This window comes from Salvia hispanica, chromosome 5 (genome assembly GCF_029641045.1).
Source record: "Salvia hispanica isolate PSC_SH4W2 chromosome 5, Shi_PSC_v1, whole genome shotgun sequence".
Classification (NCBI taxonomy): Eukaryota; Viridiplantae; Streptophyta; class Magnoliopsida; order Lamiales; family Lamiaceae; genus Salvia; species Salvia hispanica.
Genome location: NC_142696.1, coordinates 29,942,104 through 29,969,642, shown reverse-complemented (window position 1 = coordinate 29,969,642; position 27,539 = coordinate 29,942,104). Strand labels below are relative to the sequence as shown.

The window sequence follows — 27,539 nt, the reverse complement described above, 5'->3', positions numbered from 1 at the left end:
CACTACTACTTAAATTCAGTTATTCACCAATAAATCCACTTTGATCACGTACGTAAAATTATAAATAGCAAAGAATTATATTAATATATGAAAAGTATAATTTTCATTCAAACATAATTATCTGTTAGGTTTTGGTATGTCCCATAACCTTTAAACTGAAATATAAAATAAAAAAATTTCATTTATTTGCAATTTTCCCAAAAAATTGCTTTGGTAAAAATGACCTCATTTAATTGATCAGTTTAGTACTAAAAATGACATGAATGCCAGTTGAATAATGTAATTTTCCGTCAACATAAAATGATTGGGCTATAAAGAATCGGCTTTAAAAAGAACATTTCTTTAAACCCGTTCAAGCTATTGACCATTAGGTAAATTATTTACTTACTTTATTGACTTCTTTCTCCCTGACCTCCTTCTTTACCAAGTGATTCTGTTCTGTATGTAGTTTCTTATTAGTTTATATGATAAAATTTGATAATTTTATTTGTATTTTTGACTTTTAGACTCGTATCAACACATAATGTCATGTTCAGTGTCAATCAAATTTAATTTACATATTCCAGGCATTTAGTTGACATTATTATCGTAAGGTGTTAACATCGCGAGAATGACAAAAATAGTCATGTATAAGGAATGACGAAAAAACTCTTTTCAAATTAATTAATACAAAATATATTTTTACGTGACACCACTGGATACCACTAGATCATTAAGATCTAATGTCTACAATTTATAGTAATTAGCAATTGATTACGTCCCTCGATATACCTACATTAATGAATAAATATTATAGACATATTGAAAGGCACATAGAGGAATGAGATGAATCACATAGAGAATAGAGAATTCGTTATAATATCATATTATAGACGGGACATAAGCATGAAAAAATTGATTGTATATATATGAATAAATGTTAGGATGGAAATAGGGAATTATGAGAGTAGGAGTATCTATAGTCGACGAAGATCCTCGAAGCTCCATTCTCTTCTCATGCCGACGCTCCTCTGCAATCTTGGTGGGTTTTGAGGCAGCGACTCTACATTGTGGATGCGATGCATAAATGAAGGAATTTTCTTTGAGAAATCGAGATTTTCGAAATTGGGTTTGACTGCACACGACCAACTCCTATCTCCTCTCATCTCCCTTGCTTCACACCCATCTTCTTTTCCTGTGTTTCTCTTCCGGCTCATTCTTTTTCTTATTAAATAAAACAAAATCAAAATTAACACAAACAAAACCAAATATAATGGAGCTATGGTTATTGACTTGTTAAGGTTGGTTGACAATTGCAACGTCAACGACACCTTTTTTCATCATGTGTTGGATTATATTACTCATATATATGGTGATTCAGAGTGCTTCTCGGAATATAATAACCTAGCAACGCACAATTGTCCTTACGCCCTTTAATCTAGCTTCATCCCCTCTTACAACCAATCTCTCCTATTTTTCTAAAAATTTATTATCAAAAATTATAATTCATACAACCAATCACTACTATATCATACTCCAATGTATTTATAACTAAAGTAATCTACATATTCATGAAAAGTAACTTCTTAAATCCAGAGGTGTAGCAGCTCTACTGAAGGTCTGATTGCACTGGTTGAATTGAAGATTCGTGAAGATGCACGATTAATAAGCCTGCAAACATGTTTGTGAGCAAACGAATCCGAACATGTTAGCCCCACGAACCGAGCATCATAAGGCTCAAGCTCGAAGTCGGGTTCATTTACTATCGAGTCGAGATCTGAACAAGCTTTTTTTCTGAATTAAGCTTCAAAAACTCGCGAGCAACTCATCATTTACAACCAATTCATATTCATATTGTTAGAGACTAAAAGGTTGTACTAAACATAAATTGAGTAATGAATATGATTTCATATACTATCTAGTCAAAATGGACATTTATATGCCAAAAATTTATGGATAATAGACATTGATGCAAGAAACAGAGTTACAATCGTTAATTAGTAGAAGCAAGAAGAACAAAATGATGTACTAATTGGCTTGAAATTCCTAAACATACCAATTATCAGACTAGTGCACCATTAGTACTACTACATGTTAACAGAAAAGCAATCTGTACAAAGTCTAAGCTTAGTCCAAATGTTTTTGTATACCCACCAATAATATTACCAACAAGAGCACTTGGCAGCACACAAACACGAGCATATTGTACACCGGCACGAACATTTCTTGCACCAACACGACAAACCTGTGCAGCTAGGAATCAAGCACGACGGGCATCCTGGCAGCCTCCACCCCGCACATTTCGGCCTCTTTATGCAACTGAGGTTCAAGCATTGTGGCCATCTCGGTCTTCTAACTTTAACTATACAGCATTTATCAGCACAACACATTGAGGTACATTTCCACCTCTTCTGTAGAGCCAGAGTTGGCCTGATTTTCCTCAATCGAACTTCAGTAGTCATGTTCTCCATTTCTTGAACAAATCTACAAAGATGGCGAATATAATCCGGGTACAGCTCCAAGTTGCAGTGGCCGCCTCCTTTGATCCACAATGGCTCGTATGGTTCCCGTGCCATTTTCCATAAACCATTACCGTGCAACCAATTTACAACATCATCATCTGTTCCCTGTAAATTATCGTAAGGACATGGAAAATACTCAATAAACGAACATCATTTGTCAGTTAACAAAAGCATTATAAAACACGGTTAAAAAACAGCTAGAGGAATCATTAGCGTGGCTAGCTTTATAGTTATGTGTCAGAGTACATGATATAATCACTGCTGAAATAAACACAATGAAAAAGGATCTTATTATGTTAAGTTTAAGAATCTTAAAAAGAGGACGATGGATTTTGCCGGAGCAGTTTCAAGCAATTATCGGTAGACTAGATGTAGAAATTTGTCGATGCCAGCAAATATTGAACATCGACCCATATATCAAAATGTTTCTCTTAGTGAGGTCGTCAAAGCATTGCCTTCGATTTCTCAAATGAAGGGATAATGGGAATTTGAATTATTGGGTTGTCGAATTTGAGGAATATTTAATTGCAAGAAATTGTTATGTATATAGTACTTGTTTGCTACAGTACATTTTAAAAATCTGGTTGAAATTACTAATTTGGTCAAAAAGAATGATAATAATTGGGATGACTGTCATTTAAATCCTAGATTATGATCCAGTTAGTAATTTCAACCAGATTTTTAAAATATAGCAAACAAGTACTACTATGCATATCAATTTCTTGCAATTAAATATTCCTCAAATTCGACAACCCAATAATTCAATCCCATTATTCAAGCCCTTCATTTGAGAAATCAAGGGCAATGCTTTGATGACCTCACCAAGAGAAACATTTTGACATATGGGTCGATGTTCAATATTTGCTGGCGTCGACAAATTTCTATATCTACTCTAGCGATAATTGCTTGGAATTTGAGAAACTAAGTAAAACTTAATTCAACCTGATTAGATATAGAGGTTTGTATCTTCCGACCAAGCTAAAAGCAACTTCTAGGAATAAAGAAGTGCAGTTTATAATTAACTAAGGGAGCTATTAACATATCAAACTATCAACGTGGACAAACTTCAATAGCTATAATAGATTGGCACTTTTTCTTGAAGAAACAATATCAGAGTTAGTAAAAAGGTAAAAGGAATTGGGGGGCCTATGGAGAAAGCACCTGAGATTACGGCAATGGAAAATATTTCCATTGACGGAGCTCCAAAGTGAAAATACACTAGTATTTCTCCATACTTAAGCATGTGCTAATGAACTATGCCTCTGGAGCTACTAATGGGGAAAATGTTCAAGGACGGAAACCATCCAATTTCCTTCCGTTAGTGCAATACTGCTATTAAAGTACGTATGGATGTAGTTACTTATGCAGCACAAGAGTACGGATTATCGTGAGATTTTGACTTTAAGCAGTTTCCTAATTTTGGAATTGGTCTAGGAATCACCTTCATTAGTTTAAGCCTTTTCTAGTAATATATAGTTTGAAATTGTCTACAAGCCCACGTACTAAATTTACATAAAACCAAAGAGCACAGATAAAAAAGATAAAAAAGATAAACAACCACTCAGCATCGATTAAGTTGTGATGTAAAAAACAAAATGTCTAGTGTCGAAGAGATTCTAGAAACTTACATGTATAACAAGCACAGGAGACTTCACCTTTCGAATTTTCTTTACATTCTGCAAGATTTAGTGGAGTTAATAACTGACAGCAAATAAAAGGTAGAAAGGTCAATTAGATTCTGATCATATCGAATATTGTAAAAAAGTACCAAGAGTAGAATCACATCACAAAAGGGTTTTCTCGGAAGAATGCTTCAAAACAGATTACTAAACATATTTTTCAACGCACAAACAACCTGATGCAGCCAAGGATCATATCACAACCACCATGAATTTTGATTTCACTTACTAATCACAACTGACACATTTACAAAAAGATCATCCCAATGCGTACAAACAAGAAATAGCTGAGCCGCAGCAGTACCTTATTCGTTAGTTAAATGGGTATCTAAACTCGTAATGACCAGTAAGATACAAATTCCACCTATCTAGCGATTTTAGAGCAAGAAAGTTTTGACGAAGAAGAAAATATTTTTAAGGATTTAAATACAATGTCCCATATTTCAAAAAGTCCAACCATGAACCATCAAAGAATCACACTATATCACTAGTAAGGGGGCACATCGGATCAGAAGAGGCAGTGCAACCATGATTGTAGCACTGCCACATGTTAACCATGTAAATAGTAAATATGTTTTTTTTCGAGAAATGTAAAACTACTAACCTTGTAAATATCACAGCAGAGGGTAAACTTCACATGGCAAAGCACACGAAGTCCAGATAGGATGGCACTGTGCAAAACTACACCTCTTAGTCTTGGTAACTGAGCTGCTAAATGTAGTGTGGGGCCACTTCCAACTGATTGCCCGTATAGAATTAGATCTTCCTGGCTAATCCCATACTCTGTTTGAAGACACTCATATACAGCCTCGATGTCCGCATATGTGTCATATTCACTAGGCTGGGAGTTATAGAAAGCCAAAGTATTTATATCTAACTAGAAGAACGATACTTAATTTATGAGTTGAACAAATCAGGACTGGAACCCACCAGACTCATTCGGAAACATTATTAAGACGCTTCAGAAACAAACAAACAAAAGGTCCGTAACAGGCTGATTTCTAGTATTTATTAAACTTCTTAATAATAATAATCAGCATACAGCGACTTATGAGACTGACTACTAAATGTTCCAAAACCGAATTAAATATAATTACTACAAGCGAGGCTATGTAAGCCAATTTTCTTTCAGCACCTTCCAAAACTATGCGGTTATGAACATCAGTTAATGACGGGACTAAGTTCATTGAATTTTACCTTACCGGTTGAAGCTCCATAACCAGAATAGTCATACCTGCAAATTTGGATAGAATTAACTCAGTAACGCAATAAACTAATCAAAGAAAGAGTAAATCATTAAATTGCAAGAGTCCATCTATTGCATTACAGTACACACATCAGAAAAGGAAGGTATTCGCAAAACGTGGGGAAAGAGGCAGATATTGAAGAGCAGGATGAACAAGCTAATTCCCTTGTAATCATTGAGCAAAGAAATATTGAAGAGCACATCCATGGGGGCATTCATAGGATTGTGTATTTGAGGGGTAAGATGGTCAGACAAGTTAAGAATTAATTAATTCATAAGAATAATATGCATCCACAAGAGATTTGTAAGACAACAAATAAAGTTTTGACTAAAAACACCCTGCTGGAAAAGAAGCAAAGGTGAGACAGATCAATGCCTTGTACTTAAGGCTTTGTAATCATCCAATCTCACAAAAGCTGAAAGATAATAGTAAAAGAAATGAAAGCAACATAAAGAGAGCAAAAATTAAGAGCAACATGAAAGTCACTGAGAAGTGAACAAGATGTCACAATCTCAAGGTACCATTAAGATCACCTTTTAGTGAAAGCCCAATCACTTTCACATCAAAATAAGCACAGTGCCAACATTAAAGAAGGAAAATGCAACACCAATTAAACCCAATTAGGTCGCCATTTTGTCAACTAAAAATCAAGATTTCAGATCTAAGCCCAATAAATAAGCAGAAAATTTAAAAGGAAAACTAGAGTAAAAATGGAAAACAATAGATAGGGCAAACTGAATTAATTTCAAATTACCCAATAAGATTAACCCTGAGATTGGCTTTGAGCTGGAGAAAGAGGTCATAGAGCTGGCCCAGATCAGCTGCATTTCCATGGGAATACAACACAGTGAGGCGGGCGGAGGGATTCCTCAGGTAAAAAGCTACAATCTTGTTGCCCCTCTTGGTGTGGACAGACAGGACATCGAGGCAAGAGTCGTCAATGGCGATTGGGAGCGAGGAAGCGGCGGAGACCGCCACGAGCTTGCCGTCGTCCCTCTTCTTGACCTGGTAAGTCGGCGGCGTCGGCGGAAAGAAGGCGAATTTGGCCGCGAGTTGTGACACCAAACAACCCATTTACTCAATTAGTGAGGAGCGTTGTTTGTGGTCATGAATGCATGTGTGTGTGTGCTTCAATTTGGGGCTGAATCTGTGATTGTTTGCTACTGCAATGAAGCTGGTTTTGAGGTGAAGGGAAATAGCCGGGGAAGTGTGAAAAATAGTGATAAAGAAATGGGAAATAATTAATAGAGTGTCAGCAATCACAGTGTCTGATGCTACTAAAAACTATTTCTAGTGGAAGACGACATTTTTCTGGTCAGATACACAGAAAGGACTTCTCTCCCTCTTCTCTTTTCTTCTCTTCATATGATGATTACAAATATTTTTTCAAGTCCGTGAGTTTCAATTTTGAGCAAAAATGATTTTACAGTGTATTCTTTTTTTGTTCAAAAATTACTAAAGCAGACAAAAATCACAAATGCAACCAAACAATGTTGGTGCTGATCTAGAATAGCGTAGGCTGGTTTTGCATTGGATCTGATATATCGGTGGATTTGGACTTCCTATTTCTATATAGTTATTAAACATTTTACTTTATAAGTAAAAGTGAACTTCAGAAAATGGAATCTGATCTCTGTGTTTTGCACAAATATAATATCAGATTTTTTAAAATCAATTTTAGTGACTTGTGAATTTTGGCTTATAGAGGGTATTTTTAAAAAATTAAATTAAATGGTACTTCCTCCTCCATCCGTTAAATGAGGTCCCATTTTACCATTTGGAGTGTCGGCGATTTAATGTCTCATTTATCTTTTCTCATTCTAAGTAAATGGACCTCATCATTCACCTAAATCATTACATTCATATTTTATTATAAAACTTATATATAAAATTGGGGTCCACATTCCATTAATTCATTTCTCCAATTTTCTTCACAAAGTCAACAATTTCTTAAAACTCATGCGGAATCCAAATGGGACTATAAATGGGGGGCGGAGGAAGTATCAATCATGTGATTTATATTCTTACTTTTCGCCTTTTTTTTTCTTTTTCTTTCTATCTCTTCTTTCATTTTTAGTGGGATATAATGAGAGATGTTTTTCGGAGCTAAAGTTTATAAGAAGACGAAACCTTTTCATTTAAATTTATTTTTTCTCAATTGTAAATCCTGTATTTCATATTCTGTTTCTGGGCCATCTCCCCTTCAACTTCATTTGCAATCATAAAAAAAACGGAAATAAGTTTCAAAGGCAATAAATTGGATTTTACCTACACAAGCCTAATAGGTTAAAAGGAATGAGCAAAATGTATTGCAACATCATCGATACATAAGAACAAAAATGTCGAGCTCTTGCCCGCAGGGACTTAGCGCAGTTGGTTCCAGAGGAACAGATATTGCTACAAGGAGCTGGGTTCGAATCCCACTACTGGCGTGTGGGAGCTTCCATCTATTAGGCACAAGTGTGAGGCCTTGAGAGATGTCCTCCTGTCAAGACAGTGGATTGAAGGCCTCCTCTCTAACGGGCCGTTGTGTACCCTGATTGAACCCCCTCACAAACTGTCGGGCCGGGGTGTGGGGCGGCTGGGGTGACCGCATCATCTTTTGCTACAAAAATATCGAGCTCTTTCTTAAAACACCACAAAAAAATTGCATCTATGACATTAATTTCTTACTTCCATAAATCATTAAGATTTCGCTGAATTTCTCACAAAATATATGCATATAGACTAATTCACCCCTACCAAACATGGTCTAAGATAATTTCCATCATAATTCTTCCAAAAAAGTCCAAACAACATAGATGTTACCCCTTCTTTCGTAAAAAAATGTAAAAATGATGTAGCCGAATACTGCAATCATTTGGCGACAGACACAAATTGTGAAATTGGTAAAGTATGAGAAAGATAAAAGATAGAATTATTAGAGCATTATTTGTGAATAATGAAGTTCTTTCTTAGGAGAAAAATACCTACTAAAATGGATGTTGAATTTTTATTCAACCCTATAGAATTAAGAAAATTAAGAATTAGTTTGATTGGTAGGAAAAAGAATGAACGATGAGTTTTTCCTTTCTTCCTTCTATCATATTTTTGTGGGATATACCAAACTTGAAATAAAGAAGACTAGTAGTAGTATTTTTTTATGGAACAAAAAAGGAGATAATTTAGGAAAGCGTGTCGCAAAGGTGTGATAAAATAATACTCCCCCTGTCCTCGATTAAGAGTCACACTTTTACATTTCGGTTCGTCTCCAATTAAGAGTCACACTTCATTTTTATTATAAATGGTAGTAGGTCCCACATTCCACTAACTCACTTCACTCACATTTTATTATAAAACTAATATAAAAAAATGGGTCTCACATCCCAGTAACTTTTTCAACCAACTTTTCTTTACATTTCTTAAAACTCGTGTCCGGTCAAACTGTGACTGCTAACGGGGGGACGGAGGGAGTATACTTCATTCGTTGAATTCAGTACAACACGGAGTAATATTTCGAGGAAATGCAACGTAGCTTTTTTCTTTTCTTACCAAAAAATCAGTCTATTTCGGTGCTGCTTTTAAACAACAATCCAACTCAAACACAAAAATGGAGCTAAAAAATAATATTTTCAAAATTAATTTGCTTATGAATTGAATATTTTATAAAGTGAATTACAACTCATAAAATTTGTCGTGAAATTAAAAAATTGGTTAAATTCTAATTCATCCCCTAATTTTAAAAACTAGCTAGAAAAATCACTAAATTTAGATTTGTTTACGACAATCACACCTCATTTGATGGCCCAAATTGACGGCCCACTAATTGATATATTTAATGGCCCAAAACTCAGTAAGTTTAGCCCAAACTGACGGCCCATCAGTCGCTATTTCAAATCAACGCAACGTTTAAATCCCAACGGCTAGTTCAACATTACCGTTTTAACCATAATTCAAAAAGCTTGTTACACCAAAGCCTCATTTCCATCACCAAACTGTGCAAAACTAGTCAACTATAAATTTCTTCACAATAAAAGAAAACACAGGTGAATCGGAGCAAAAAATCAAAGAAAAATGGCGTACGCGTACAAGCCCACATACTACACATCGCTGCACGACTCGATGACCTCCATCTGCAAGAGCATCCTCCCGTTCTCGTTGAAGAAGAAGCGGATGCCTGCGATTGCTGCAGCCGAGCAGCAGCGGGCCAAGGATCAGTCGGATCAGCTCAAGTGGCAGCAGGAGTCCTTCCACCAGATGCATAATTTGATGGGACTCTGTAAAGAGGGAATTATTCAGGAAGATGAGGTCTCTGCATTCCGAGCTCATCTTCTCGAAACCCTCATCGCCTCTCCCCTCGATTATGAGCCCCCCGTGATTCTAAGGGATAAGCTCATCTTCTTGCAGGTTTTATTCCTAATTTTTCTAGATTTCGATTTTGGTGGTGTGTGCTACATAATTGAATCCAATTGCAGCTTTGATCTTTTACAAATTTGGCTTTAACAGATCCTTTTCCTTTTTAGGAGTTACTCTATGCTAATTGCATATCTGAGGATGAGTATCATGCTTCAAAGAGGCCTTTGTTGCAGAGGCTAGCGGTTCAGGGGGCCGAGATTAAGGAAACGGATGTGACGGTTCGTGGGGTGCAGAAACAGATTTCGAACGAAGAGTGGTCTGTAATCGATTTGAAGGAAGAGAAATGCTTGGTGAGATCAGCATCAAAGAGAGCAAAAGGGGCTTCTTCGGTTTTGGATTTCGTATCGCCCAATCAGTACGGGAAGTTGAAGGAGGACAAGAATACAAGTGAGTCGGATCGAAGGAATAAAGATCAGAAGGGGAATGAGCTTTTGAGGTCTACTGAAAATCCCTTTTGGAATGCTGGTTGCAATGAATCCAAGTCTATTTTCTTGATGGAAAGTGTACCTGAATCTGAGAGGCAACTCTGTAGTAGTGAGAAAGGGAAGAGGAAACCATTTATGGCAATCTTTCAAAGAGAGGAGAATGATGATAACAACAAAGAAAGTGGAAAAACAGTGAAGAAAACATGGGGATTCAAGATATGGAAGAAAGGCAATGTGGAGGATGAAAGGACACTCTTGTCTCTACCTGAAAAATCAGATGACACAAAGGAACCACAAACCAAGAAGATGAAGAACAAGAATGGTTTACCAACAGATGGTATTTTAGATGAGGTAACAACCCAATTTCCTTCATAACTACTCTTGTCATTGGCTATGTTTGAGATTGCATAGCTGATATAATAACTCTTTGCTTGTAGGCATTTGGAGAGAACGTGAAGAAGGAACTGTCGCGAATCCAAACAGAACTCAACGCAAGAAGTACACGCGTTCATCTTTCGTAAGCACTTCATTTTGGCATCATCTACTACTATATGAATCTGTCATTCTGACCAGTTTTGTCTACTTTGATATGTCAGAGATGAAGTCTCTGATAGTTGTCACACAGTCGACAATGCTGAGCTGAAAAAAGGTTTACCAAAGTAAGTGAATGACTGTTTCTCACTTCTTTAGCTCATGTATTGAAACTGATTGTGATTGTTGCTCTCATCTTTTGTGGATAATTTAGATTAAGTTGTGACCGCAGCAGCCAAGTTGTGGCGAGAGAGAAACGCAACTCGAAAAGATGGACCACGTTTGATGATGAAGATGAAAACTCGCATCCAAATCTGTTTGCTCCTCAAGATCAGTCCTCATACTTTACGAAGCAAGCCTCAAGGACGGCTTCGCGCACATCTTTTAACAATAGCAGCATCGATAAGGGCTTTAGATATAATCCCTTCTTCGACATGTAACATGTTGAAGCCGATATCTGAATCGGCACAATCTTTCAACAACCAGAAGCCATGTTATGTTCTATAAAAGTACCCTATGTCACTGTGTGTTTGTTTGTAAAGAAGAAAAGCAATTGTATCATACAATCTCATAGCAAATATTGATTTTGCACAAATGTTATACGTCCTATATATGTTTTCCTGTAATTATATGATTTTATTCGGTCTCTCGACTCTTTACAATTTTTACTTCCAAAGCCTTGGATTTGTTCGTTGAGATTTTCCGGTGCACATGTCAAGCTCTCCAGCTGCGCTGAATTCAACGGAGAATAGATGGGATGGGGAAAATTCACAAGACATGTTATTGCCTAGGAAAAATTGCAAGATTATGCAAGCATCGAAATATTCCATTGGTATATACCATCAACATTCTTTCTCATTCAACAACAGGCATGAATAATTCCAAGAAATCTTCACCTCTGAAAAACTTCCACCATTTACCTAACATACTAACGGGGAAGGGTGTCTAAATTTGAACAAACATCTCCTCGGCAGAGTGGGCAGACACTGCAAGGAGGCGGCACAAAGTCTATTAAAATCAAGACATACAAGCGGGTAGGCTAGGCGTGACAACTTACCCGTGAACCTCTTGGAGCCATTTATCCACACATGACATGTGATACTCGTGTTGGCATGGAAGTATACGTATCTTGTCTCCATCCTCATAGGATCCCAGGCAAATCTGACACCTGCATCACATCATGGTCACGGGATAATCTGATATTTCAATTTAGGAAGCAAATGCGAGTTTGTTAAATTTCCGTCATTTGTAATTTCTTCTCAGTTCATTTGGGTTAACAGTAGAAAGTAGAAACATACTGTGAGATATCCTCTTCATATTCCAATATTTTTTCCTTTCCGTAAATCTTCATTGGCAACGAGGCAACAACTGATTCTGGAGCTGGTTGTGAGACCACAGACAAGGAAATAGACATGGGCTGCTGGTGGTGTATTTGGTCAAGCACCTAAAAAATGCACGTAATGAACCATAACAATACACACATGTATATATACAACTCGAACAGTCTGACACAGAAGATTACTTCAAACCATGTTTGGGAAAGAAAGACCATTCGAGAAATTGCTCGTGAGCCAGACTCCTCTGCTGATAAACCAAATCGGCATGAACATGAGCTACCAGCATGTATCCTTCTAGGGCAGACATCAGTCGGAGAATCCGATGTATCGAGACTGCCATGGCGTCTTTCCCCTAACTGTACACAACAAGAAACTTTAACTACCATTAGAGGTCCCAATGAATGCACTATAGGAGAATATGACTAATGAGATAAAAATTTATGCATGCATATTTTAAATAAAGATTGACCGACATGTATAACCATTTAATGACTAAGTTGTGTAAGTGACAGACAAGTTACTTGGGTGTGGAAGAGAGAAAGAAGATAACAATTGCATCATATTCCTAATTCTTAAAGAGTGAAGCAGAATTGAGCATAACATGGAACTAAACCTCTCTGAATTCAATAAAGTTTATAATTTTAAAAGTGGAAGCAAAGTAATACCTCATTACTTCCATGTATCTCACTTCCAAGAGACATGAAACTTCCATGAAGGCTGGTGCTAAAGAAATCTGTTAAATCACGGTGAGAGCCATCTGGAGATCTTGAGTATTCAGATCCACTTGTTGAAAAGACGGTATTTCTTGAAAATGAAAATGATGTATAATTCCTTATATCATGACTATCTGGGGATACACTCGTTAAACTGTTTGAGGATGCACTCATTAGATCTCCGTGACGCAGAGTCCCCTCTTGCCTGCTTTCTTCTCTCCCTAATATTATAAATCCTGAAGTCAAAGGTATCAATCCCCGATCGTGCATTAAGTGGAAAGCCACGGGTGAATCATGATAAAAAGAAGTATCTTCAGAATAAGAATCAATAGCCTCAGCAATGCTGTTTCCTGCTGAAACTTCATCTAGAGAAATCGGAGAAGAATCACTGCTTGTGATGCTGGTAATGTCCTTGGAAGCATCAAACTTAGCTATTACAGTGTCTGGAGATGGCTGATCTATGGAGGAAGAAGTACTTGCAGTGCCATCATCACTAGAACTGGCAGTGGATGAACAAGAAATCATATCCCCACATTTTGACGAGCAATTACATTTATCTCCATCACCTGAGACTGTTTTGAGTGCTGCGATTTCATTTCCAGCTGTGCATCTTCCGTTTTTTGTGATGCCATCGTCAACTAGACAAGTTTTCCTACCCATGGAAAGACGAGGACCTTTTCCTTTTCCATTCAACCTCTCTCCACCACCAATTTCTGCTGAATTCATCAATAACTCAGCTGGACAATCCTCCACCTACATCAGACATTGAATTAACCATAAAATCATCACAATTTTTCTCAGTATTTATGCATAGAAAATTAGAAGCAGAAGTGCTGTATTGGAATAAGCAGTTTAACAACAAATCATCAATCAACCTGATCCCAATTTATCATCATTACTATCAAGTAGCTGCAAATTAAAGCTATAAAAGGTCATCTGATCTGATTGTAACATCAAACTGGCAACACAGCCATCAAATCAAATCTACATATTATGCGATCATATAAACAGAAACATAATTTCCGATTCCATAGGCGATCAAATGTCAATTCATACAAAATTGAGTAAGAGAGGGCAAGTTAACAATAGAAATCTCACTCGACAGTTTACGATAATGCCTAAAACGACGATTGATCGTTCAAGTAAATTGAAAGCATAAATTGAAATGAATACCGCGAGGGAGCGGGGCGGGGAGGCGCCGCATAAGAGAAATGAGGAGATGGTGCGTCTGATCGAGGGGCGACGGGGCCGGGGCCGATGAGAAGGGGGCGAGCCTCCCAGATGGCTGGCGCCTAACCCCATCTTATTTGAATTATGATGGATTGTTATTGGGGCACCTTTTCATTCTCCATATACACACAAAATTTACGTATTTTTGTGTGTATATTTTGGAATGAAGATGTTGAACTGGAAAGTAGGCTTGTGTTAGCGATGAAGCCTCCATCTTTTATATGCATAATGAAAGATAATCGCTCTATCTATTTCGTTGGTAATGGTATTGTAAATATGATCAAAGATCCATGAAATATGACAATTATAATTTGTATACATGTTAAATTTTGATAAAATTTTTTGATAAAAATTATGAATTTGTAAGGGTATCACAATGGGGCAAGCTATAGCCCGTCCTAACCATTTTTTACTTATATGTTGTATTTATATAATTAATGCAAATATATCAAACAAAATAAATAAATAAAACAACACGAGGGAAAATCCTATATTTCCTTAATTAAAAAAAAGTTACAAAATAAGAAATTAAGAAAAAAAATGCACTACATATAAAAAAGGAGGCTAGTCTAGAGTAGTCTCAACTTGCGGCTGAGGCCATCGATCATCCGCTGGATGCCTTCGATTTGAGCCGAGTTGGTAACCTGCATCAGAGCGTTGTGCGCCTCCAACAACGTCCTGTAGTCGGAGGAGGCCACCAAATCTGTGTAGGCATGTGTCGCAACCGAAGTCGCACTCGGGGGCGTCGGCGGCGGCGCGACAGCGGAGGATGTCGCCTTGCCCTTGCCCGGGGGACACCGGGTGGATATCAGTGTGCCGGAACTCTCATCCTCGAACACCGGATGGTTGAGGGACTATTGGAGATGCGCCGCTTTCGCTGCTTGTATAATCAGTGAAGGTGTACTTTGATGCCCTCTTCTTCACCGCCGTCGATTGGGGAAGCACACCACCAACAAACTTCTGCTTCCCCTTCAAGAGCGCCCAAATCTGGTAGTGCTTGAATTCGCCGTACAATGAAATGTACGACTGCACCACTTTGTCGCGCACATCCGCAAGACTCTCGCCGCTGGCCTGCTCCCTCTCGCACTTGTCGTACCGCCCGCGAACAAATTGATCTGCTTCTTTATTTGGTCTAAGTGCTTGTGGAGCTGCTCCCATTGGCGCTTGTTGGCGGTCGGCGGCTTGGACGCGTTGTATTTTTCGGCGATGTGCTCCCAATACGCAGTAACCTTCTGGTTGTTGGCGAACACCGGATCCTCTGAAACATCAATCCAACATCTCGTCAAGACGATGGATTCTTCCGTGACGTAGTTCGTCCTTCCCGGGGCGAACTCATCACACACCGCCGTTTGCGGCAACTTCTGGGCTCGTGCTTTGGTCCACTTCGTCTTGGTGGCGAAGCCCGACGCGACGACGACGGCGGGTGTGCGGTTGCGAGAAGGCTCCTTGTCTGACAGCCCGTACGAGTCCGTGCTGAAGTCAGAATCGTACTGGGCGTTGGTGTCGAATGGCCGGTATTTATCGGGTTTTGTACCCGGCCATCGTGCACCACCGAACATCAGACTATTCAGACTTAGGTAATCTTCGGGATTCATTTTGTTTGAAATGTAGAAAATGTAGTATGAATTTGAGATTGAAAGGAGTGAAAAATGAAGGAAAAAGTGAGGCATATTATAGGTTTTGAAAATTGAATAAAATTAAATTTTTAATTGAAAACGCGTGTGCATCGTCCGTCGCATCGTCCGCGCCTGGATGGCCTAACATTGATTCTAATTAGTCGAAATTAAAATGCACGGGCTGTCGAAATAGTGCATTAACACAATAGCCATGTAGTCCTTTTAACCAAACTTGTCGAAATAGTGCATTAACACAAATGCAAATATCATGTTAGAAATCAAAACTACATAAAAAAAATGTACATATATTGTACGTAAATATAATACTTTTAATTTTTAAATTTAATTAGATTTAATTATAAATTTAGTTTAGTAGTACAAAATAATATGGAAATTTTAAGTCAAATTTTAACATAATTTCGAGCTTGTTCGAAATAGTTACAATATTCAGTAAAAATAATATTAAATATGCAAATACTATAATTTAACTTAAAATTTAAATTATTTCCTAATTTGTTGCAAAATGATTAATAAGTAATATATTTTTAATTAATTAATACTCCGTACTACTATTTAAAAATTAATTTTTAATGAAAAATATTAAAATCTTTGATTATGTACTGTTACATAAACAAACAGTCAAGGACATCAAATGCGACTCAAGATTTATGTGGTTCGGTCGATATTGATCTACATCCATGGACAAGAAACCATAACTTTATTCAAAATCCAATCGACTACACACATAACAATATGAACTCAAAACAGATGAATGGACGGTGAAACTCTCAAGACTATTTTTAGCTTGCAACTTCAACGATCATCTCCTCTGCTCCATCCGTCTCATAATAAGAGTCACACTTTGCAATTTTTGTCAGTCCCATAATAAGAGTCACACTTCATTTTTACCGTAAATGGTAAGTAAATCTCACATTCCACTAACTCACTTCACTCACATTTTATAACCAATATAAAAAAAATGGGTCATATATTCCACTAACTTTTCGAACCCACTATTATTTACATTTCTTAAAACTCATGCTCACATTAAGAGCTCCTATTGTGGGACGGATAGAGTATCTCTTTTTAATCTTTTTCTGTATTCTCCCTATTGATTTCTAGCTAAATCTCAAGTGAACGACCAGCTCCACAAAACAACTTAGGGGTGCTTATTAGGCCGGTTTCGGTTAGAACCAGACCGATTGACCTGTTACAATATCTTCTAAATTCAAGAACTGGAACCGGAACCGATCAGTTCCGATTTGGAACCAATCGGTTAAGAACCGACCGGATCCGGTTTGGAACCAAAGAACCGGTTTACCATCTAATTGTAATTAAATTTTTACTTGAATAATAATTTAAATAATTCAATACCGAAAAAAATAATAATCCTACATCTGAAAATATAAAAATTCATGAATTTAATAGCTAAAAATACAAACTAACATAAGTCCAATACAAACTAACGAAGCAACAATATTCATCATCCAATATAGAAAACTTTAAGCAATTAATTACCTTATTAAAGTCCAAGGCCTAAAAGTATTCGATAAGTCAATATCTAAATTCTAAAATAGGGTTAAGAAACTTGAATAATAGTGTTAGGGGGTGTGTTATATTGCTAACTAATTAAATTGCTAACTTTGCTAACTCATCAATGTTGTGTATTAAAAATGTCAATACGGTAACATTAAAATGTCAACACATAATATCAACATATTATATTGAAGTTCAACAAAATTATGTGTTGACATTTTAATGTCACTGTATTGACATTTTCAATACACAACATTGATGAGTTAGCAAGTTAGCAACTTAAGAAAGTTAGCAATTAATCACACCCTATAGTGTTAGTATATTAGTTATATTCATATGAAATTATAAAATATAAATTAAATTTAATCCGGTTTCGGTTTAGAACCTGTCATATCAAAAAATTGACCGATTCTGATTCGATTCCAGTTCCGGTTCTGATTCTAGTTAACCAAGAACCGATTAAGCAACCCCTAGTCAGCTCTCGAATATCCTTGACGAAATTCTAACTCTAGGTTTCTTTTCTTTTCTATCCTTATAAAAATAGGTATTTTCATTATGATCCATTTTATAAAAGTAGAAAATTTTCATTTTCAGCAAATTTCTTTCCCGTGAGAGACTTTTTTTGTACTAATAGGACTCCTCCGTTCCTGAAAATTTGTCCTATTGCCTTTTTCGTCCGTCCCTAAAAATTTGTCATCTTTCACTTTTATCATTTTTGGTAGTTGACCATATATTCCATTAACTTATTTTCACTCACATTTTATTATAAAAGTAATATATAAAAGTAGGACTCACATGTCACTAACTTTTTCAACTCATTTTCTATTATATTTCTTAAAATCCGTGCTAGATCGGATGGTAACAAATTAAGGGGGAGGGGGGGAGTAATTTTTTTGTCTTCCGGGAGTACTTCATTAAATTTATTCTCCTAAAATTCATGACGTTTTTAAAAAATGGGAAGATGTAATCAAAATATCTGACAAATGGTCAAAATCTGAATCCCTACGACAGCAGAATCCGATTGAAAATTTTCAACGAAGTTTGGAATGAAGAACAAATTCGATCAACCAAACTAGCCATTTTGATCTGAGAACAGTAGTAGTATGATGCAACTGAAGACCATAACCCCTTCCCCACCGCCACATCCGCCGCCAGGCCTCCGATTGTTCCCCGCCGCCGATAGATCACGAAAATTCCACCAGCTTCTGGTCCTCCTCCTCACCTTCTCCGCCTACGCCGCTTTCCATGCTTCCCGTAAACCCCCCAGCATCGTCAAAGCCATTTTCACAACCCCACTCAACCAAACCCTACCAACCGAGAATGGAACCGGCTGGGCCCCCTTCGATGGCCCCGACGGCCCGCACCGTCTCGGCGAGCTCGATCTCTCCTTCCTATTGGCTTACGCCATCGGCATGTATTTCGCCGGTCATTTGGGGGACACCGTCGATTTGCGAATTCTATTGACTTTTGGGATGGTTGGGAGCGGCATTTTCGTCACGATTTTCGGATTAGGGTATTTTCTCGATTTGCATTCATTTAGGGCTTTTTTGATGATTCAATTGCTGTGTGGCCTGTTCCAATCGATTGGATGGCCGTGCGTGGTGGCGGTGGTGGGGAATTGGTTCGGTAAATCGAAAAGGGGGTTGATCATGGGGGTGTGGAATTCACACACCTCTGTGGGTAACATTGTAGGGTCAGTGGTGGCTTCATCTGTGCTGGGGTTTGGGTGGGGCTGGTCGTTTCTCCTCCCCGGGTTTCTGATCATGGCTGTGGCGGTTTTCGTCTACTTGTTCCTTGTTGTGCACCCGGAAATCGTGGGGTTTGAGGTGCCCGGGGAGAATGCAGAGTCTGATGTGGAGGGGGTGGCGTTGGTTGAGTCGAGGAAAGTTGAGAACGGGGATGTGGATGTGGATGTGGTGGAGAGTGAGGATGATGGGGGTTTGGCTGCTATTGGTTTCTTGGATGCGTGGAGGTTGCCAAATGTGGCGTCTTTTGCATTCTGCTTGTTCTTTTCCAAGCTGGTGGCTTATACGTTCCTGTATTGGTTGCCATTTTACATTAGGAACACTGGTAATTCATCTTTTCGAGTGTGCATTGCATATTTAGTGGTGGATTTTTATGCCACTTCACTTGCTCTTTTGTCCTGGAAATTTGTTATTGAACATGCTGAAAAGTTGTGAATGCTGTTTTTCTTGCTTCGGATGCCAACTTCAGTTTTATGAACTGCTTAGTTTCGGACATGTCTTAGGAGTCAGCTTCTAATTTCTTTTAGTTATGAGAAGTTTATGGATTGTTTATAGATCATTCTTTGAGATACCTAAATCTGTAGCTGAAAAACTATTGCAATGCCTAAAGATAATTAGGATGAGATGTGGATTTTAAGCTCTTCTCTATGAACATTTTCACGATAGTGTTTTTTGGTGCATTTTTGTTTGGGGGCCGTTAATGCATAGTTACATACTGACTTCCATTAGTGCGAATGCATGAATTTTCAGCTACCTAAGTCCATTATCTTTTATCATTTCTCATGAATTCTTATGATGTCAAAGGTTCTGTAAATTTCTATCTGTAAATTATTTGGCTTTCTTAATAAAGTTGCCAATGTGTTTTTACATTGATTTTTTTTAATTCTCATGTTCATCGTTCTTTTTTCTTAATAAAATTGCCCACTGATGTTCCTTATCATGCCTTTGTTTTGTTCATGTAAACTGCAGCTGTTGCTGGTGTGCATCTGTCTCATAAAACAGCTGGGATTCTCTCGACGATCTTTGATATTGGAGGTGTTTTTGGTGGAATTTCAGCAGGTTACGTATCAGATATGATTGAGGCTCGTGGTGCTACATCAGTTATATTTTTACTGCTATCCATTCCAGCCCTTATTTCTTACCGCCTTTATGGAAGCATATCAATGTTCACGAACATTTCACTGATGTTTGCATCTGGCTTACTCGTAAATGGACCCTACTCGCTGATAACAACCGCAGTCGCTGCTGATCTTGGCACCCAGAGCATGATTAGAGGAAGCTCCCGTGCATTAGCTACCGTTACAGCAATCATAGATGGCACCGGTTCTGTAGGTGCTGCTCTTGGCCCTCTTCTGGCTGGATATATTTCTACTAGAGGATGGAATAGCGTTTTCTTCATGCTTATTGTTTCGATTTCTTGTGCTGCGTGTTTGTTGATTCGTGTTGTCAAGAATGAAATTAAGGGGAAGCTGAATGAGGGCAGATGGCTATGGCTTAGCATAGTTGATAGGTAAGGTGATCATGCCACATTTGTTTGTATTCTTTTTCCAATTGTATTCATAGCTTAATGTGGCTTCATTCTTTGTGTGCATTTAAAGGTATAGTTAGGAAGTGTATATTTTCAGAAGCATATACATTCCAGAGATCTGATTTCAGAGATTTGAATACAAAATCGTTGCCTTAATATTTTCTTCTTCTTTAAGCCATTGACAATAACATACAACAATATCCTCGTGATTACTCCCCGATTATGCAACCACTCGACAACGATGTGGAAGGAAGAATCGGGTATCGATATAAATATGCATATATTTACAAATTGCTCACAGCATCAAATTATTATCATAATCCATACTTTGTTACCTGTGAGAAGAATGGATAAATTTTGGAAAAATTGTTTCAGGCCCAATTTAGCCTTGAAGCAGGAATTTGAGGCTCTGAAGCCCTTCTGCAGAAATGCACCTTCGAACTCTAGGCCTTTGAACCACAATCGGAGGTGGTGGTTCCGAGTGAAAACACACCATCACTACTGTCAAATTGTCAGTAGCCCCTCGCTTCTTGGCTTCATTCACAAGATCCTTACAGCACAGCTTCACGTTGTTGTGCTCTTGGAGCCGCCTCCTAGCAAAGTCTACCGCGTTCTGGCTCATGAAGACGTCCCATATTCCATCGCTTCCAATTATCAAGAATTCGTCTTCCTTGGTAAGTGTCGTTAGCCTTAGTTCTGGTTCTGCACTCAGAGGCCCGCCGCTTTCAACCTCTTTCAGTCCTTTGATATGCCAGTTGCCTAAAGCTCGGGTCACTCCTAACTGCCCGTTTAGATAACCATCATCGATGTACCCGCCTACTGATTCAATCCTCCTCCTTTCGCTTGCACAGCAAGGCCTGTGATCTTCTGACATCTCCACAGCAACTCCACATCGGGATAAAACAGCTCTACAATCTCCAGCATTTGCTACTAGCAATGACCTGTTCAAAACTACACCATATTTAGCAAATGAACAATCAGTTATAGAGATTGAAAATGCTGTCAGTTACGATTGCAAAGACCCGCACTCAACTGCTCTTTTACCTGCCATGTATCATCACAGTTAGTGCAGTCGTGCCAGACGACAGTGTGGACTCAACAGAGCAAGACTTGGCAAATGCAACATCAGCCTCCATGAAAGATCTCGCAACCACTTTCTCGAGTTCCAATGGGAAGTCAGCATCCTCGACAATAATTCTTGGCAAGTGGTCCCGTGCAAACTGAGCTGCACCCTTTCCACCATGTCCATCAAACACCTGCCAAAAGAGAGAGATGAACTTGTTTTGTTTTGTCACACTTATGATCTGATTTATGCCATGTAAACGTGAACTTCGATTACATACATTCTGTCTTGAGTTCAGACTTCAGAGATCTGGCTAGAAAATGTTATCTCTAAGAATGATAACGAAACACAACTCCTCTCAAGTAAGATAATATACCGAATAAAAGTATGCGTTCGATTAAAAAAGAGAGAGCCTTCTACCGGACAACAATATAAGACTGGGATAAATTTGGCAGTGTATAATTTGCTACATGAAGGAATTCTACGAACACGGCAAAGCACAATTCAGCAACACGACTGGCCATATACCACGGAAATGAGCTAGAGAATCTACTTCTTGATCAGTTTTGAATGAGTATCACAAAGTATTTCACATGTCTAAAAAGCAATAAAAGTGGTGAATTTAAAGAATTTACCCCATAGAAGGACATAGCTTCCTCAGCATGTGCAGCATAACCGAAACTCCTAGCTAAGTCGGGAATACAAACATGCGTGTCCTCCATATCCGGCCTGCCTCCGATGTCCGACCACACCCCAGACCGAAGGACAGGCAGAAAATTGTTCGACACATGTGTTTTGTCTGAGATAGCCGATTCTTCGGAAATACTCTCCAGCTGTGAAGGAAAAGATGTAATCTTCATTTTTCAGCTCATAAGAAGTTTATGAAAAACACTTCAATCAAGTCAAGAAAATTCAGTGACAAAAGAAGGCTTTAATAAATGAAGTGTGAAGATGTAAATTGGAAACAAACAAACAGTAATTATGTAGCAGAGCAATTGATTGAACGCCTATTCCCATCCCCAAAATTTTATGTAACCAATACCTAAAAAGAGAAGGGGCAAATCATCTTGGATCTCAACTAAGATGAACACAGCCAAATTAAAGCCTCAAAAAGAGCAACAATTAACAAATTTTACCTACCGGAAAGGAGGTTGTGGCAGCGGATGGATTTTCCTTGGAATCAGCTCCAGAATGAGAAATCAAGCTTTCATCATCATCAATTGGAAGAGTCATATCTTCCATTCCATCACTCAGTTTGTCTGCATCTTGCACACACATTTTGTATGATATTTTTTTTACCAGTGAATTAGATTGGATTGGGTGAGGGAAGATTCGAAGAATATGTTTTATGAGCTGTGAATAGAGATAGAAGTTGGGATTTCTGTTTTCTATAGCTATAATTCTTATCTTACGAAATTATTTGGAAAGAGCTTCAAAAAACAGAGTTTGGTACAAATTTCATAAACACAGAAACTGGGGAAGGATATAAATTTTAGTGTAAAATTTATAGAGTATATGAGATATTGTAAAAAAATAAATCATCTTGTGATAAAAATTACTTTTTAAAAATAAAAGTAGATAGTAAAAAAATTATGGCTTAAAGAATTTGGTTGTGGTAAATTTGGGGAAAATATTTCTTTTATGTCGGAGTTTGGTCTGCTTATATTTGGATTATATTTTTACTTCTTTTACTTGAGTTTCTTCTTTTATAAGGCATAGTATCAAATTACATTCTGTGTTGCCCAGTTTTTAAAATTTTACTCCATTTGCTATCAAGTTTCATGTATGTTTATTGATCATTCTTTATTTCTTTAACTTTTTCTGTTTCCTTTCCAGAGAGTGCAAATAATTTTCGAATTTACCATTCTAACTAAATACTACTCCCTCCGTCCCGGAGTATTAGACTCACTTCTTTTGGGCACATGATTTAAGGAATTGATATTTAAATAGTTAAAGTGGAGAGAGTAAAGTATGAGAGAGGGAAAAAGTAGGAGAGAGAAGAGAGAAAAAAGTAGGTGGAGAATAAAATAAGTAAATGCTTTTTGCTAAAAAAGGAAATGAGTCTAATATGTTGGGACATCCCAAAAAGGAAAGTTGGTCTAATACCTTGGGACGGAGGGAGTACTACATAATAGGAGCATTGGTATAATCTTATTTAGGGGAATTATTCAAACTTTTGCATATTCTCTTTTGTCAAGCTTGATTTGAGGTTTTGTTTTTGGTGAATCCTCTTAATATAATATGTGGATATTAATATTAATTACGTAGTGATAGAGTAGTTATCTCATGAGATTAAGGGTCTTAGCCTCTTAGGTTCAATCTGCCTTTAAATAACAATTCATTTTGTTAAAATACTTCATATCCATAATGGTTAATTTTAAGCCTAAATTAATACAAGTAATAGCAATCTTGAATACCTAGTGATGAGACTTATCGAAAAGTTGGTTGAGCGATGGTCGTTCTATGCTCAACTGCCAGCCACTTTGATTAAATGATATCCTATTGACTTTGGTGGTGACTTGTCTATTAATTTAAATCTTCAAATAAAATAAAAAAAAAATTCTTGTACAAGTGTATGTAATAATGTAACTTAAGAAAAAAATATTACTCTCTCCGTTCCACGGTAATATAATCATTTCATTTTCTGCTCTCGTTTTTAAAAATAATAATAAATAGTTAAAGTGAAGAGAGAGTAAAATAAGAGAAAGAGTAATGTAGAGAATAATCTTATCTATAATATTATTTCTCTTACTTTATATTTTCTCCACTTTAATTATTTATAATTAATTTTTTAAAACAAAAGTGCAAAATGAAATGCGTTTATTACTTTTAAAATGGATGGAGTACGAATTAGGTTCCAAATTCCAAGTATATTAATACTAGTATGTCATTACTCATTAGTTAGGTAAAGCATTTCGAGAATGTTCCCAAATCAGCTATTGCCACGTACCATAAACGTACATAATTGTACATGTACATAATATTTTAAAAAATTTTAGATTTAAGTGAATTTAATTAAAAATTAATTTTGTTATTTATTGTAATATATGTAGCAATAATAAAGAAGTGATATAGAAATTTTATGTCGAATCGTAGCATGATTTCGACTATGATTTGAATTAATATACAATATTTAGTAGAAAATATATATTTTATTAAATATACAAATATTTAAGTATAAATTTTAAATCTTTCTTGAAGTGTTGCAAAATGATTAGTATGAAATTTATTTTAAATCAATTAATGTTTATAAAATGATTTTCAATGTAAAATGTTTAAAAAAGTTCGGTTATGTACGTACGTATACGTACGTTTATCACTACTCTTTCATATATAAGCATGCTTATCTATAATGTTACTACTATTACATAAATACACATATTTGTACATAGAAATATTTTGTTTTTATTCCATTGCGTGTTTTTTTCCTACAAAACATAAAATAAGATACATGCATTTAGAAAACAGGATAACTTGAATTTGAATTTTTAAATTGATAAGATAAAAATAATTTCATGTTTGAGTAGGGCGACATGATATTTTCTTCTTTATTTTTTATTGCATGTCAATATACATGTTAACTCCATTTTTAAAGATGATCAATAATAATTTTCTATTTATTATCTAATAAATTTGACCTAAAAATCAAGGAAAAGTTTTCCGAGTAAATTCCTTTCTAGAGAGTGTTGCCGCAGCTTACAACGAAATCGAGGCACGATATAAAACTAATTTCCAGGTAAACATAATTAATATTAATATAGTTTGTGTTTGGTATTGAAAGTGACCGTTTTAGTGTGAATTTACTTGGTTCAGACACAACTATTTTATTGGTAATAATTAGGCCACGACTGCTAATTAAAATAACAAATCGTTGTCGTAAAGGAGAATGCACACATATGCATGTGCACGTCATGAAATGCAAAGACAATGACATCCGATTTCTCTTTTGGCTATTGCGACAAGAGATGGAAATTAAACAACCACTATCTATATACGTAATTCTTTTTAATAAAATACACTGACAATATGGAATCAAACGTAAACTATCTGATATCTTTATCTTTCTTTTGAAAAAAAATCTATTCCAAACTTTTTAGGTAACACTCTCTAGATATGGCTCATTAATCATGTGGTGGTAATGTAATGATAAGATCCTTGAATTGCAAGATCGAGTCACGTATAGCAAAGCCAAAATATATTTTATAATACTCCATGCATTTTAGATGACAATTATTAAATGTCCCAACATTTTAGATAACGTTGTTGAGTATAATAATAAAGAGAAAAACTTATCATAATATTTATAAAATGAAAAAGAAGAAATAAATTTTATTCCAAATGTAAAAAAAAATGATAGTATAACTAATATAAATTAGAAGAGAACTTTTTCCCTCTTGAGCGATGTGTAGCCTACAGTTAGTACCTATATAGTAGTAATTGTTTTATTTTAGAATAAAAATACTTATATTGGAGACTCTTAATTAGTGAATTCAATTATCTTCTAGATGAAAATATTTCTTTGATTTGAAGATAATGCTTTAGAGAAAGACTTGAGTGTTATGAAAGAGGGCCACAAATTGTAGCTGTGCCTTAAAAAAAATCATATTTCTACGAATATAGACGTCTATGAAAATGTAAAATTATCGCGGCAAAGAACATTAATACGCAACAAATTAAGCACCATAAATTCTTTAAAAAAAGTTGAAAAATAACACTAGAAGCAAAATACATAGATTGGATGTAAAAGAATGCGCCGTGGCTCCATATAATCCAACTAATTGAGATCTACACATTTTTACTCAAAGACTTAAGAGCATCTTTTTATAAATGAAGGTTACACTATTATAGGTCATTTACCAATAGCATTTCTATATTTGCTTATGAAATACTACTAATATCAGTTACTTCACATAAGATTAGACTTAAATAAAGTAACATTAGCACTTTTATTTGACGTAATAAGTGAGGCGCATTACACTAAGTGATTCTTCTTCTCAAGCAGCCATTGTTTTCTTATTTCTATCTGCATATTTTTATTTTTCAGCCCTTTTCATGACTCAACCTTCGAATCTAGTCTACAATAACGTTCATTCGTCAAGAGCTGAAAATAGTGTTCGAAAATTTAAAAATATTTAAAAGTAATAGAAACAGGAAAAACATTTATTAATATATTATTCTCATTATTATTATTATTATTATTATTATTATTATTATTATTATTATTAATTAAAAATTAATAATAATATGCTTGGATTTGCACGTATTTAAGGATAAGAATTGATTGATATATTTTAACGGTGTGTGGAAAAATCGTCAAAAACATGGGAAGAATGAAGTAAAGAAAGGAACTAGAAGTTTTTGGGTCGAAACTTGGTCGAAATCGGAATGAAAAATGTGGATATGTATATATCGCCGACTCACCGAAAACCACCATTTTTCCAGAAACTTTTTGCCGGCATCTTGCAAGTTAGCGACTGGACGGAAAGTGACAATACTCCTGAACAGTCTCGACGACTCGTCGAGACAAGTCCGAGTAGGATTCGAACTCACGCCTATAAAAGGTGTTCAAACACGACTCCAAACACATCCATTCATACACAAATCAACAATTTATCTTTTGCTTTATTTACTTTTACCGCTTTAGTTAATTGTTTTAGAATTATAAATCAAACCTCATTATGTCGTCTAGATAGCGAATATTATAGCCCAACTTGTTTTTGCTGCGATGGCTCCATACATTTGCGGAATATTGGTTGCACAAATTTAGAAGAGTCAATTACTCTTATGCTTAAGATATCTGTAGATATTCATTACTATACTAAATAGACTTTTTCTTTGACTGAAGTGGAACTTAACATATTGCATGTTAGAAATAACGGGATAAAATTCCCAAGCCGTTACAGGCGGTACTCTAACTATTACAATCGAAGGAAGATAATAACAATAAATGGAATGAAAATTACAACGGAAATAATAAAACAAACCGAACTATA

At 36.3% G+C, this 27,539-nt stretch overlaps 5 protein-coding genes across 7 annotated transcripts; 2 read left to right on the top strand and 3 right to left on the bottom strand.

Moving 5' to 3' along the window:
• Positions 1-1,928: 1,928 nt before the first annotated feature.
• LOC125186666 (alpha/beta-Hydrolases superfamily protein) lies at positions 1,929-6,847 on the bottom strand. 2 transcript variants are annotated; one of them, XM_048083080.2, is made up of 5 exons: positions 6,182-6,847; positions 5,378-5,414; positions 4,785-5,021; positions 4,130-4,177; positions 1,929-2,606 (listed from the first exon to the last, which is right to left on the bottom strand). In XM_048083080.2, exons 1-5 carry the CDS (start codon positions 6,499-6,501, stop codon positions 2,142-2,144), a joined length of 1,107 nt encoding a protein of 368 aa, XP_047939037.1. In that variant the 5' UTR covers positions 6,502-6,847; the 3' UTR covers positions 1,929-2,141. The 2 variants fall into 2 exon arrangements, with proteins under 2 accessions (XP_047939037.1, XP_047939038.1); XM_048083081.2 differs by lacking the exon at positions 6,182-6,847 and adding an exon at positions 5,517-5,739.
• A 2,533-nt stretch (positions 6,848-9,380) lies between these two features.
• Positions 9,381-11,424, top strand: LOC125187072 (uncharacterized). Of its 2 annotated transcripts, none has more exons than XM_048083583.2 (5): positions 9,381-9,813; positions 9,930-10,598; positions 10,685-10,764; positions 10,844-10,906; positions 11,011-11,424. In XM_048083583.2, the coding sequence occupies exons 1-5, from the start codon at positions 9,481-9,483 to the stop codon at positions 11,216-11,218; spliced, it is 1,353 nt and encodes a 450-aa protein (XP_047939540.1). In that variant the 5' UTR covers positions 9,381-9,480; the 3' UTR covers positions 11,219-11,424. The 2 variants fall into 2 exon arrangements, with proteins under 2 accessions (XP_047939540.1, XP_047939539.1); XM_048083582.2 differs by having other exon boundaries at positions 9,382-9,813; positions 10,993-11,424.
• Positions 11,425-11,583: 159 nt separating this feature from the next.
• LOC125187071 (uncharacterized) lies at positions 11,584-14,228 on the bottom strand. Its single transcript, XM_048083581.2, has 6 exons — positions 14,002-14,228; positions 12,781-13,581; positions 12,301-12,471; positions 12,077-12,222; positions 11,836-11,946; positions 11,584-11,764 (listed from the first exon to the last, which is right to left on the bottom strand). The coding sequence occupies exons 1-6, from the start codon at positions 14,128-14,130 to the stop codon at positions 11,707-11,709; spliced, it is 1,416 nt and encodes a 471-aa protein (XP_047939538.1). The 5' UTR covers positions 14,131-14,228; the 3' UTR covers positions 11,584-11,706.
• A 3,929-nt stretch (positions 14,229-18,157) lies between these two features.
• Positions 18,158-20,639, top strand: G3PP5 (Major facilitator superfamily protein). Its single transcript, XM_048085353.1, has 2 exons — positions 18,158-19,280; positions 19,925-20,639. The coding sequence occupies exons 1-2, from the start codon at positions 18,314-18,316 to the stop codon at positions 20,467-20,469; spliced, it is 1,512 nt and encodes a 503-aa protein (XP_047941310.1). The 5' UTR covers positions 18,158-18,313; the 3' UTR covers positions 20,470-20,639.
• Positions 20,615-23,011, bottom strand: LOC125188495 (putative protein phosphatase 2C 27). The gene is made up of 4 exons (XM_048085355.2): positions 22,687-23,011; positions 22,182-22,379; positions 21,528-21,739; positions 20,615-21,424 (listed from the first exon to the last, which is right to left on the bottom strand). The coding sequence occupies exons 1-4, from the start codon at positions 22,822-22,824 to the stop codon at positions 20,866-20,868; spliced, it is 1,107 nt and encodes a 368-aa protein (XP_047941312.1). The 5' UTR covers positions 22,825-23,011; the 3' UTR covers positions 20,615-20,865.
• Between the last annotated feature and the right edge of the window lie 4,528 nt (positions 23,012-27,539).

Coding starts and splice junctions, on each gene's coding strand:
- LOC125186666 (XM_048083080.2), bottom strand. CDS start 6,501: ATGGGTTGTTTGGTGTCACAACTCGCGGCCAAATTCGCCTTCTTTCCG. Junction 5,415..6,181: donor CTCAGGGTTAATCTTATTGG/GTAATTTGAAAT, acceptor CCAAATTTGCAG/GTATGACTATTCTGGTTATG. Junction 4,178..4,784: donor TCTGCTGTGATATTTACAAG/GTTAGTAGTTTT, acceptor TAAATCTTGCAG/AATGTAAAGAAAATTCGAAA.
- LOC125187072 (XM_048083582.2), top strand. CDS start 9,481: ATGGCGTACGCGTACAAGCCCACATACTACACATCGCTGCACGACTCG. Junction 9,814..9,929: donor ATAAGCTCATCTTCTTGCAG/GTTTTATTCCTA, acceptor TTTCCTTTTTAG/GAGTTACTCTATGCTAATTG. Junction 10,907..10,992: donor CTGAAAAAAGGTTTACCAAA/GTAAGTGAATGA, acceptor TGGATAATTTAG/ATTAAGTTGTGACCGCAGCA.
- LOC125187071 (XM_048083581.2), bottom strand. CDS start 14,130: ATGGGGTTAGGCGCCAGCCATCTGGGAGGCTCGCCCCCTTCTCATCGG. Junction 12,223..12,300: donor TTTCCCAAACATGGTTTGAA/GTAATCTTCTGT, acceptor TGCATTTTTTAG/GTGCTTGACCAAATACACCA. Junction 11,947..12,076: donor TATGAAGAGGATATCTCACA/GTATGTTTCTAC, acceptor GATGTGATGCAG/GTGTCAGATTTGCCTGGGAT.
- G3PP5 (XM_048085353.1), top strand. CDS start 18,314: ATGATGCAACTGAAGACCATAACCCCTTCCCCACCGCCACATCCGCCG. Junction 19,281..19,924: donor ATTTTACATTAGGAACACTG/GTAATTCATCTT, acceptor TGTAAACTGCAG/CTGTTGCTGGTGTGCATCTG.
- LOC125188495 (XM_048085355.2), bottom strand. CDS start 22,824: ATGTGTGTGCAAGATGCAGACAAACTGAGTGATGGAATGGAAGATATG. Junction 21,740..22,181: donor AAGCTATGTCCTTCTATGGG/GTAAATTCTTTA, acceptor CTCTTTTGGCAG/GTGTTTGATGGACATGGTGG. Junction 21,425..21,527: donor ACTGTGATGATACATGGCAG/GTAAAAGAGCAG, acceptor AGTTTTGAACAG/GTCATTGCTAGTAGCAAATG.